This window comes from Bactrocera tryoni, unplaced genomic scaffold (genome assembly GCF_016617805.1).
Source record: "Bactrocera tryoni isolate S06 unplaced genomic scaffold, CSIRO_BtryS06_freeze2 scaffold_11, whole genome shotgun sequence".
Taxonomy (NCBI): Eukaryota; Metazoa; Arthropoda; class Insecta; order Diptera; family Tephritidae; genus Bactrocera; species Bactrocera tryoni.
The window spans coordinates 11,287,792-11,301,512 of NW_024395824.1; the positions used below are offsets into that span (position 1 = coordinate 11,287,792).

Sequence of the window (13,721 nt, forward strand, 5' to 3'; positions counted from 1 at the left end):
ACTTTTCTGGTGATAGAATTTAATTTTTTGAAACTATGAAAATGTTAAACTAAAAACAAACCTATTGTACTATCTGGATAGTATTAAAAAGTTGTGGGAATGTAGGCCAATTAAAAAACCCAGAAAAATATAACTGGACAGAGATATTTTTTTAATTTACTTCAAAGTAATGAGTTTGCCTTATAACTCTGTGGCTGCTAAACTGGATTTTTTTAGATTTAAGGGGAATTGTGAGTCGAAAATGGACTCCTTTTGAAAATTAGTTCTGAACTGAAAAGTCACCAATAAGGTTTCTATTACTTTTTTTTAGAGTTTATTTTTAATCATAATAAAGGAAAAATAAAAACTCATTTATTATGACTTTTAGTTTTCGTTACATGAGCAAACTGTTGTGAAATAAATTTAAATTAAAAAAAATTATGCTATTTGCAAAAAAATACTTGAGTGTCTTAACTAAAATGTCTATATTTTTAATAAAAACAACCAGAAAAAACTGGTCTGAATTAGATACACAACTTTACTTATTATTTGTTTTTCAAATGAAAATCTTTAAAACAAAGGTTGTGCTTTTGATACTTTTTGATACTTTTTTTGCTTCGCAACATAAACTTAATTTTTTTTAGCTCGCGGCAACACTTGACAATCGTTTAAACTCATTTTTGAATCAGTTAACACAATAGCCGCAGAATTAGATTTAGAAATCAAAATTCCGCGTTTGGCGAAACGGCAAACTAATCGCGACAATTATGAAGGCGAACCGGAAGAATATTACCGCAGATCAATTTATATACCGTTTTTAGGTCATTTTTTGGACCAAATCAATGAACGATTTTTAAAACATCGAGAGCTGCTTTCCAAAATTGAAAACATTTTGCCAAATAAATGCATAGATCTTGACGTTATTGCAGAAGATTGTTCGTGTTTTAGAAAAGCAATGGTCCGCTGATGTAGAAGATCCCGATGATTTCGTTGCCGAATTTAGAATGTGGAAAAGGTTAAAAATCTTTTCTTCAGATTATATTTTCTAACTAAAATTTTGAATATATTTTCAGGAACTGGTTAAATCAAACAAAGAGATCCAAAACTTTTTTAGACGCGTTGAATTGTTGCGATGCAAAAATTTTGAAAACAGTGCATCGTTTTTAAAGATTGGAGCAACAATCCCTATATCTGTCGCTTCAAGTGAACGCTCGTTTTCCTCACTTCGCAGGTTTAAAACATATTTAAGAAATAAAACTGGAGAAGCACGCCTCAACGGAATGGCTCTCTTGAATATCCATAGGGATATAGACGTGACCGAGGAAGAGATTTTAAATGTTATGGCCCAAAATAAAAGAAGTTTACACTTCAATTTGTGAATAAAATAATGAAACATTGTCTTTTTACCTAAAACCCCCCCCAAATTTTTTCCTGCGTTCGCCACTGTTTGTTATCGACATATTTATTTCCATTCAAGTGTAAAAAAATCTCTGAATAATGAAATGTAATAGGATTTACTGTTTTAGCATTTCTTATTAGCTTGTTAACTTATATACATATATGTATGTATATACATTAGAGTGATTCAAAAAAAAAAAGTCACTCAAAAGATGAGCTCTTAATATTAATATTAAGAGGTGCCTCTTTCAAACTTTCTGTTTTCCATATAAATTAAATGGAAAAAAAAATCTTTTTTTTGTGGTGGTTATTGTACGGAGGTTATTATATGTGCACGCGATTGCTGCTGGTAAACTCGATTCCGATTCTAAACGAAAATCGAGTTTTCTCGTAAAATAATCGATTTTTCGAATGTTAAGAATCGATTCTTAATCGACTTCGACTACTGAAGATCGATTCCGAAAAATCGATTATTTTACGAGAAAAAAAATGTGGAAACAGTACAAGCTTATAAAATTTATATTTCGCAAATACAACCATGCGCATTCTATTCGCTTTTAACTTGTATTCGCTTTAGGTTAGTTAAAGAAAATAAATACGCCTATCGTCCCTTTTTGCATTTGGATCTTGAAGAGCAAACACGTGTTTTATTTCGCTCCGAATCTCTATAATTGGTGATCCTTGACGGTAAGTGAGAAGTCGCTCAACGATAGCCTGGCGGTTACTGCTGGTCCAAGCCACGAGGAATTCAACGCTACAACACTCCACGCACCCCACTGCCATTGATGTCAGAAGACAACATTGAGGCTTATTTTTATTCGTTAGATTTTTGGTTTGAGGCCTCTGGCGTTACAACCGACTCGGCATAATTTAATATTGTAGCGACCAGTATGCCGCAGGTAAAGTTAATGGAGTTGCGCTCTATAATAGACGCTGCGCCCACGTCTGCGCGATATCAATTCATTCGTACCAAATTGATAGAAAATTTCACTGAGAGCCAGCAACGCCGCCTACAACGTGTATTGCGCGACATGCCATTGGGCGACCGCCGCTCGAGCGACCTCTTTAACGAAATGAAGCGCGCTGCTGGTTCCGCTCTAAGTGAAAGCATTTTGCATGATTTGTGGGTTAATCGCTTGCCACCATATGCGCAAGCAGCAATTATAGCAACCAAAGTACCTATAGTCGACAAATTAAAAATCGCCGACTCAATAGTGGAGACGACGCAAATGCGTGAAGTTCGTATCCACGAGGTATCCGCATCGAATCATACCACAGACAACGACCTGAGGACCGAAATAGCAGAACTGAAACAGCGTTTTGATAGAGTTACGAGCAGCGAGAAAACACGTGCGCGTTCCAGATCGAAAACGCCAGTGCGCCCTCATAACATCAATTCAGGCGAAATGTGCTGGTATCACGGCAAGTTTGGACCAAACGCTAAGAAGTGTCGCCAACCTTGTAAGTTCGCTCAATCTACATCGCCAAACGGCAAACAATAGTGGTGCTCTGTCAGCAGTATCTCAGGGATAGGCAGACGCTCTGAGATGCCTTCGAACTGCCGTCTACGTATATTCGACACATCAACTAATATAACATTCCTTATCGACTCCGGCGCTGATGTGTCGGTACTTCCGAAGTGTTCGAAATTGGCACGAGTCAACCCATCGGATATGCAATTGTTTGCCGCAATAGTTCACCGATTACGGTTTTTGAAGAAGTCATACTTCGCCTTAACCTCAACTTACGCAGGGATTTTGTTTGGAGCTTTGTGATTGCAGACGTAACCCAAGCAATCATTGGAGCAGATTTTTTATCACATTACGACCTTTTACCTGATCTTAATGGACGATGTCTGCTCGACCGCAAAACAACAGTTAAATCATTTTGCACAGTAGCGCGAATAAATGTATCAAACATTTCCACCATAAGTTCAGCCCGAGATTTTTTAAGCTCGCTGCGAGAGTTTAGTGACGTAACGCGACCAGCCGCTCCGGATTCTACAACGAAGTCCACCGTGGTTCACCGGATCATTACAAACGGTCAACCAATTTTTTCTCGGCCAAGACGGCTGTCGCCTGAAAAGCTGACGGCAGCGCGCGCTGAATTCGAACTGTTGATGAAACTGTGCATATGTCGGCCATCCAGCAGTAATTGGGCTATCCCATTACATATGGTGCGCAAGGCCGACGGGTCATGGAGAGCGTGTGGAGACTACCGCGCGCTTAACGCGGTAACCGTCCCCGACAAATACCCTCTGCCGTTCTTGCACGATTTCAGTAATATTTTTGCTGGAAATTCAATATTCTCAAAAATCGATCTACAGAAGGCCTTTCACCAGATCCCAATCGATCCCAATGACATTTTTAAAACTGCCATCAGAACTCCTTTTGGGTTGTACGAATTCACGCACATGACCCTTGGGTTGCGCAACGCGGCACACACATTCCAAAGAGTCATCAACGAAGTTTTCCGCGGCATAGATAATGTGTTCACCTACCTGGACGACATATGCGTCGCATCACGCTCCCCAGAAGAGCATCGCGCACATCTTCGTATAGTTTTTCAACGATTACGCCAACACAACTTAACAATAAACGTAGCCAAATCAGTGCTTGTTGTATCAGAGCTGCATTTCTTAGGGCATTTAATAACGAAGGATGGAATCAAGTCGCTGCCTAGCCACATTGAAGCGATTCGCTTATTCAAACTTCCTACGATTGTAAAGGATCTTACACGATTCCTAGCTATGATCAATTTTTATAGATCGCTACTTCCAAACCCACTTTCGCACCAATCACCTCTTTTCAAAATGTGCTCTGGAAATAAGCGCAACGACAAAACGCCACTGAACTGAACGAACGACAACATAAGGCACTTTGAGGCTTGCAAAGAGGACCTCGCTAATTGCGCGCTTCTGGCGCACCAGCTCCCGAACGCTCCTCTTTCATTATGGGTCGACGCATCTGACTACGCTGCAGGCGCCGCTCTACATCAAGTTTCCAATGGATCACTTCAACCTTTAGGCTCTTTCCATCGCCTTTCTACAAAAGCTGAGCAGCGGTACAGTACCTACGATAGAGAATTCACTGCGATATTTCTCTCCGTCCCTCATTTTCGCTTCATGCTTGAAGGAAATTGCCACGTTTATACCGACCACATGCCGCTAATCTATGCTTTTCGGGAACGACTAGAAAAAGCATCTGATCGTCAGGCACGTCAATTGGATTTTATTGCACAGATCACGACAGACATTCGCCCCGTACCAGGGGTACAAAATGTTACAGCAGATCTGATGTCCCGAATCCAAGCCATAAAAACTGATCCAATAAATTTTGATGACTTGGCTGAAGATCAGAAAAACAACGACGAGTTAAAGTCCTACTTAGAAGGTAAAATTAGTCATTAGCTTCTACTAACCAGTATTATTATCCCCTCTAGTACTAAGAAAGTCTATTGCGATACTTCAACTGGTCGACTACGCCCGTTCGTAACAAAACGATTCCGAAAAACAGTTCTTTGCGCAACACACAACATATCTCACCCAGGCACGAGGGTAACTGCGAAACTGATGACTGAACGCTTTGTATGGCCCGGAATACAGAAAGATTGGCGGGAATTCGCCAAGCAATGCATCCAGTGCCAACGCAAAAAAGTCATCGGGCACAACTCTTCACTGTTTCAACGCCGCGCATGCCCCGGACAACGGTTCTCACACCTGCATATCGACATTGTCGGACCCTTCCCACTTTCCAACGGCAACCGCTATTGTTTTACGGTCATCGATCGTTTCACACGGTGGCCCGATGCATTCGCTATCCCAGATATCACCGCAGAAACAGTATCCAAGGCATTAATAAGCTGTTGGATATCGCGATTTGGCGTTCCTGTTGACATAACTTCGGACCTGGGCCGGCAATTTGAAAGTAAACTTTTCGAGCAACTCATGCAATGCCTAGGGGTCAGGCATCTACGGACGACCGCTTATCATCCACAGACGAATGGCATGGTCGAACGATGGCACCGAACGCTTAAGCAATATTGTGCCACAATCACAATCAATGGACCTCGTCGCTGCCACTAATCCTGTTGGGGCATCGTAGTTCTTTTAAGGCCGACATAGGTGTTTGTCCAGCTGAACTAGTTTACGGGACTACCTTACGTTTGCTTCTGAGTTTTTCGTGGATAGTAGCCCATCAAATACCGAAGTGGAGACCGTAGCACATTTACGCCGCGTCATGCGAGACTTACGCCCCATAGATACCGCACGCAGACCTTCAAAAATACGAACAGGTGTTTGTACGAGATCTATCAGTCAAGCCATCATTGTCACTGCCGTATAGAAGCCCGTACAAAGTATTGCATCGCCATTTAAAATATTTTGCCATCGACGTTAATCATCAAGCCGTGAATTTTTCGATTGATCGTTTGAAGCCTATATTCATTGCCGTACCCTCTCTCTAGGAGGGGAGTACTGTGGCAACACCACAAGCTTATAAAATTTATATTTCGCAAATACAACCATGCGCATTTATTTCGCAAATGCAACCATGCGCATTCTATTCGCTTCTAACTTGTATTCGTTTTAGGTTAGTTAAAGAAAATAAATACGTCTATCGTCCCTTTTTGCATTTGGATCCTGAAGAGCACACGTGTTTTATTTCGCTCCGAATCTCTATATATATATAACCGTGCAATTCTGTACTGTGATACACTCTGAAGCCTCTAAATTTGAGATTTTAAGTTAGAGACAATTTTTAGGACCTTACCTATTATATATATCTTAATATATAAAAATCACGTGTCACGTTGTTTGTTTTCGTTGGACTCCTAAACTACTGAGCCGATTTTAATGAAATTTTTACACTGTGTGCAGTTTGGTTCAACTTGAAAGTTAGGATAGTTTATAACTCTCCTTATATTCGCATTATTTATTTATTGCAAATTATTTGTTTATTATTAGCAAAGAGTTATCCACCAGTTGGTGGCGCCAACAGCGGTATTGAGTAAGTGCGGTATGTTACAGTAGAAGGCGCTACATTTCTTTCTAAATTTTCATGGATTTAGGCTGTCATAACAAAAGCTGCCACTTGCTAAAAACATTAAATGAAAATGCGTTGTTTGAAGTTTATATTATTTGTGGTGAAGTTATACGAATCTATGACTTCCAATATTCTAAATTTAAGAAAAAATCACATACAATCCGTGAAATAAATAAAGTTATGTACATATGTATGGTCAGACAAATAAGCAATGCTGCCACTCTTTTCCAGTAAATCTTCCTCGAATTTGGGAGATTTCAGAGGAATTTAGGAAATCGCAGAGTTGATTTCTGCATGTATTTCCTAAATGCAAAAAAAAATTTCATTTAGTTGTATTTAGGTATAGAATTTTGTATGGCTAATGCCCGGTTTCACAGTCCATACTTAAGTTGTGCCTAAATAAAATCTTAGCTAAGTATTGTTGCAAACTGAGTACTCGTTTGCGTTTCAAAGTCAATGCTTAATTTCTATAAAACTTTATTATTAATATATATGGCAACGTTATGGGCAACATATGTTTTACAAATGTCATTCATAAAAATATGTTTGAAATATTTAAATTATAACAGACAATACATAAATTTGCGAGGAAAATTATATCAAAAATTGATGAAAACAACAAAAGAACCCCAAATTTCATCACTAGCGAGTCGGAGCACCTTTGGGAGCTGAAGGAAAAGTATAAGTTGTTATTGAGTGCAAACGAACGGACACTTGCCCTTCGCTACGAAAGATGTCGCTGAAAATGCAAAGCAAATTCAAAACAAAAATCAGCTGTTATTTAAGCAATGCTTAAGCCTCCCATTTTCAGTGCTTAAGCATAACCTAAGTATGAACTGTAAAACACTATTTTCCTGTTTTATTATACATATATTAAATAAAAGAAAGTTGTGTTAGTTACACCATTTATAACTCAAGAACAGCTGAACCGATTTGGTTGAAAATTGGTGGAGAGGTAGCCTAGAACCGGCGTAAGGACATAGGATACCTTTTACCTCTTTATACCAAAATTAAATAAAACTTATAAATACAAAATTTATATTTCAAATCATAAGCATTTGTTCAAAATTCATGTTTGTTGGAATCATTTGAATATATGCGAACAATTTTAAACAGATTCTTTCTCAAAAATAATACAATTGCTAAGTATTTGGAATAGTAGAAAAGAACTGCAACCAAATACGCAGTGAAATAGATTATAATAGAGTAAAACTGATGTCATAACCTTTCCAGCGGACTTTTTCGTCTCTCCACGCCTGAGAACCGGTTCATCATATGCAGTCCACAAGAATAACTGTCGATTAGACTTCAGTGGGAAATGATGGAGCTATGTCTCTATTGTAAAACACCGACGCAAAAATTCGGTTTTGTTACGATTAAAGAGCACTCAAACACTTCTCAGAATCAGTTATTCGTTGTGTTTGTTGGATTATGAACTTGCGAGGCACACACTTTGCCCAGAGCTTTCGCCTCTTTAAGCTTAGCAAATATCGGTGGATTTCCATGAGCCAAAATACAACAGTATTTTCACAAACAAGCAATGCTTTGCTAGCACACGAAATGTTTTATGATCCATTTTTTTGTAAACTAACACAAGCTGCTTCACAAAAATTCAAAATCTCCTTAACTAATAGTTATAATCCAACTAATAGAAATCATATACATAGGTGGTAGTTGTAGTATTTTCAGCCACAGTGAAGCGTGGACGGGTCCTCTAGTATATATATATATATGTATATAGTAGGGCGGGTCGATTGATTTAAAAATCGGCCATTGCTCTATGAAAATCGTTTTCTGGGGATCAAAATAAGAAACTTTTCCGAAGGAACCATACCCCTAAAACGAATTTTGATGTCCCCCAATTTGGGTCGAACCTTTGGGTAGGGGCAAATTTTGAAAAATCCCACTTTGACCCATTTAGAGTGCTCCAATCGAGTCCAAATGTATGACCGACCCCTACTAACTTTGGACGGCCGATCCACCCATGCCAGTGGCATACCCCCTGGAACTCCCCTGGGGTGTTCCCCATGCAATCATTTCAAAAAATCACCATTTTTGGCCTTTACATGAAAAAATCAGCTAAATGGCTATGTTTTTTCTTTATTTTTATTTATTTATTTATAATAATATCTATTTTTTCTCTTAAGAAATTTATTTAGTCAGAACATATGTATGTAAATGAAAAAATTAGTTTAAGTGAGTAATAGAAAAGAAACTAAAAAAAAATATTATTTGAAGTCTTTTTTACTTTCAAGTCTGGGCAATTTCGCACGGCTCTCTAATGTCGTCGCTATAACAGCCTCTACATTTTCCGGTATAACCCGTTTGGAAACGCTGTCGTTCCGTTCCTTGTATGTGTGATGGAATTTTTGGATCATTAAACGGTGGATCATCTTGATTTAAATATTCTTTCAATGTATCGTACGGAATGCTTCTCGTGAATGGTGGTTCAAATACGATATTTATATCATTCAAATTCATCATTTCCGTATAACTTGTGCAACTAAAGTTTATATCTGGTTTTTTATAAACTCTAAGTTCCATTGGCTCGTCAACATCGGTTCGATAGCGTAGAATTTTCTTGATGGCACAGTCGCGCTTTTCTTTCCTATCATCAAACAACATTGATAACAAGATATTTTCCGAATGCGCATAATATGAATTATCATTAATTACTTGATTGACAATTTTGCGTAAGCGAGGTTCTAGAAATCGTGACCAACCAATGAACATGAAAAATAATGCACTGCCGTACACGACAGAGCTGTAATACTTGATATTGAAGTACATTGGCACACAACATTTAATTATAAATTCAACCAGAATTCTTAAATTTGCATCTGGATTTTCCGTTGTCGCATATAATCGCAATAATCTAGCAGCCTTGGTGAGCCACCGAGAATGTACAATTTTCCCTGGTTTGATGTTATCCAGATCCACCGGAACCACGCCGCTAGAAATTGCATGGGCCATGTCGTATAAGTACTTCGAATCGGTGGAAAATTCTTTTTTTTCTGGAGCAGGGGACATACTTTGCAACTCAATTTTCTGGAAGCCGTCCACCACCTAAAAATACATAATAATAAAATAATTAAAAATGGTTGACAATTATAAAAAATGAGTGATAGCAATAACTTACCGGAAGAGTTTCACAAGTTTTGATTTGACGGCTCAGTTTTCCGGTTGCCGATCTTGGTCCAGTGCTGGTTGATTTATCCAAAGCTTCAAACAATTGCCGAAAAGGAAGTTCGTTGAAGTGTATAAGGCAAACAAACCAATGCAATAGTCTTTTTAACAGCAATTCGAATCGTCGTATAATTCTACCGTGTGGGCCAGTGTTTGTTAGCTCACCGTCAGTGCATATTCCAATTAATGTATCCAGTGACATATTTTTATCGTTGAAAAAACCATTTAATTTGGTTGTTTTGTATTCAGTGGTTTCATGTTCCAGTCTTACGTAACCAATCAATTCAGAATTGGGTTCTCTCAAAATAACAAGCTGAGGTTCTTTTACCATCCTAGTATGATACTTCTCATCAATTTTATCTATCGTTAAAGTATTATCTTCACTGCCATCGAATGAAAACGCTAACAAATTGGTATCATCTAACCGTTTGCGAAGCACTTCTTGTCTGCATTTCTCTTTTCCTCTGCGAACTTTCGATTTATCCATGATGAGAGGTTTCCCATGCTTATCTTTAATTTTAAAATCTTGCAAAAGAGCGGTTCCCAATGCTGATGCTACTCTGTCAGGGCACACCAAATCTGTCACATACCAAGGCAAAGTTAAAACAATCGTATCTCTCGTGTGCATTGTGAACTTGTGCTTTTATCCATATCTTCTTGAACCGGTGGCGGTGCGTATGTTCAATCATCGGGATCTTGGTATGTTGGCATTGATGACATAGACGTTGCTCCTTGCTCTTCTGTTTCCATCATAAATGCATTCATTGTTTGTCTTCTCTGATTATGTTGATCGTGCATGAAGTCTTTGAGGCGTTCGGGAACCCAGCCGCATGCACATGGAGCTGCCTTCAAATCGCATTTACATGTTCCAATGTAAAAAATTGTTTCCAGAGATTTTACATACTCTGTAAATTGTTGGGTGTTGTTTCTTCTCTTGATTTGCTCTGTGATACTTGTCAACAATTTATTCAATTTATTACATACACTTTTTCAGCATTATTTCCATACCAAGTTTTTCCCAAATTCCAATCAACTTATCTTGTACTTGAATAGTGAATGATTTATAGGAAAACTTTTTTTGTTCTGTTTTAGCACGTTCGCTTAAGTAAAAATAATATCTCAAGATATCCAAATGGGTTGGTAAATTAAGATCAGTCAAATCAGTAGACACACCAAAAGCAGTAATATCATGCTTGGGTATATGACTTATTGGGTTTTCGATAGTTGTTGATGTAGTTGCTTCATCTCGCGGTGTAGAGGATGGTGGATTCATTGTAAACTTTTTGATTTGGAATGGTCACTTCACTTATTTTTTTTTTTTGAAATACCATAGTGGTTATTGCTTTAGTTCTCCTCACTTTCAGAGGTAATAAGAATGAAATGGTAATTTCAATTCTATTTCAAAATTTGCCCCTACCCAAAAGTTCGACCCAAATTGGGGGACATCAGAATTCGTTTCAGAGGTATGGTTCCTTCAGCAAAGTTTCATATTTTGATCCCTAGAATATGATTTTTATAGAGCAATGGGCGATTTTTTTGCCTCCCCACAAATCGACCCGGCCTAGTATGTAGTGTTTAGTATTTACATATATTAACTATGATTTAATTCGGCTTATAACTTCTATTTAATTTTTTTTTTTGTACTCCAGTTATTAAGTTTAATTCTGCAATAATACAGCTTTTTGATATTTTTTTAATACAAATGACTAAGTTAATGTTGTTATAGATCCCTAAACCTATTTAAGTTAAATTCAATTTATAAAATTGCAAGCTATTCGATCTCATTTTTTATCTTTTTGTAGGAAGTTTCTATCAAAAAAAAAATTAATTTCTTTGAAGTAACGGCTTTTAAATTTTTAATTAATAATTATGTGGTAAATGTGTTTTTCGTTTGTTTTTGTTTTACTACCTTTTACTTTTCTAATACGCTGAGATGTATTGTTTAAAGTTAAAGTTTCTCTGACGTAACGTCAAGGCTTCGGTTGCCATTATCGTTATTGTGAATATGAGGTTCAATATTAAACTTTTCGAATTTTAAAGGACGTTTAATATTTGATGTATGAATTCTTTTCACATTTCTTTTGATAAATTTTGGCTCTTCTTTATGTCTTATACACCGAACGCATTTTTTAAGTGTTGCCTTTCATGATTATATTTCGGGCAATAGAAGAATGTGTGTTCTACATTTACGACGGTATCGCCTCCACAATAATCGCATGTGTCGTTACTTTCGTGTCCGAATCGTTTCAGATATGCTTAGAAGCAGCCATGTCCCGTGAGGATTTGAGTTAGGTGGAAATCTACCTCACCGTGTGGTCTGTTTAGCCATGGGTCAACGTTGCGGATCAGTCGGAATGCCCACCGCCCATTTTCGCTTTCCTGTCAGCGTTTATGCCAGTGATTCACCGTCTCTGCACTTGCAATTTCTTTCAGTGTATTATGTGGTAACCTGTCATTTGTAAGACATTGAATTTCTTTGGCCAAGAGGTCTAAAGGGTGTAGGCCCGAGATTATTAGGGCAGCATCTTCCGATACTGTGCGGAACGCAGATCATACTCTCAACGCGCAAGTGGCATATATAGAAAAACGGCCACGGCGATAAGATTTTATTTCGAGGGCTTTTCCCCATATCTGGACGCCGTACAGCGCGACTGACTTTAATACCTCAGCTAATAGACGTCTTCTAATTTGCTTTGGCCCGCGGGTATTTAGCATTAACCGGGTCAAGGCTCTGCACACTTTTGTAGCTTTTTCGCATGTGTACGCTAAGTATTCCTTAAAGGACATCCTTGCATCAAGGATGATTCCCAAGTACTTAATTACCGGTTGTGTAGTGTTGCTTACACCCTTTGTGCTGCACATGGCAACTTCCCGAACTTTTCTGCCAGTAATGAGTACCACCTCAGTCTTGCTCTCCGCTAGGTTCAGTCCGTTAGTTTCGAGCCAATCGCTTATTAACGTTATTGTCCTGTTGGTAATCGTAAGTATATCGTGTATGTGCTTTGCTATAACCACAACAGCGATATCGTCTGCGAACCCAATGATGTGTACGTTTTCCGTTACTTTGAGTCGCAGTACTCCGTCATACATTATATTCCAGAGGAGTGGCCCGAGTACTCATCCCTGTGGCACTCCACCGGAGATTTTGTATTTTTGTAGCCCTGGTTTGTGTTATAGCATAGGGTCCTATCGTTGAAGTAAGTGACTATCAGGTTGTAGAGATATGCCGGTACAGAGAAGTTTTTTAACGCATTTAGTATACTTGGCCATGATGCCGAATTGAAGGCATTTTTGACATCGAAGGTTGCACCCATACAGTATGTATTTGGTGGTGCCACCTTTCCATCTTTTCCCACTAATGGCATTTTCCGCCAGTGTCTTCACTAGGGTCACCGCTGCGATTGTTATATCTCTATACAATATATCACACGCAAAAACTACATCATTGTTCTGCAAAAGCAACAATCGTCTCAAATAGCCTACCCAGCGTCACAGCGTCAATAGATAGCCAATTTGTCAAGTCTCAAAATTTGTCTCTTACTTAAAATCTCAAATTTAGAGACTTTAGACTGTATCACAGTACAGAATTGCACGGTAAAAATCACTTAGCACACTCATCGTTGAAAAGGTTAGATTGTTTGCAATTATGAGGAAAACCAGCGTTTTCTTTGTTTCTGTTTTCGCGTGATTCTTTTTTCTTTATTAACTGTAAAAAAAATTCTTTCCAACATCTTTTAAGCTATAATTGAATATGTAAAGTACTCCTTTCAGCGATGTCCGCGCTCTACCAAAATGACCCTGGTCGAGCCAATACCGGGGTTGCTGGAAGTACTTTCGAGTAGTACTCCTTTCAGTGTTGGCGGCCTTCCGTCGCGCTTTGAAAAAATAACCCTGGTCTAACCAATACCCAGGGTGACTAAGATACTTTCGCGTAATACTCGAGCCAATACCCTGGGTGACTGAAGTGCTATAATAAAATAATATAAATTATATGCAGAGTCGCATAGTAAATAAGCGAATCTGAAAGCGTACATTCCTTAACATTGGAATTATCATTATTTTCCTCACTTAACACTGAAAATGATCAATTATGCTATTTTCGAGTTCCTAGATGCA

The 13,721-nt window shown here is 38.3% G+C and overlaps 1 protein-coding gene across 1 annotated transcript; it reads left to right on the plus strand.

The window, feature by feature from the left end:
- Positions 1-2,267: 2,267 nt before the first annotated feature.
- On the plus strand, positions 2,268-2,879 carry LOC120779771. Its single transcript, XM_040112150.1, has one exon. The coding sequence runs from the start codon at positions 2,268-2,270 to the stop codon at positions 2,877-2,879; it is 612 nt and encodes a 203-aa protein (XP_039968084.1).
- Positions 2,880-13,721: the final 10,842 nt, after the last annotated feature.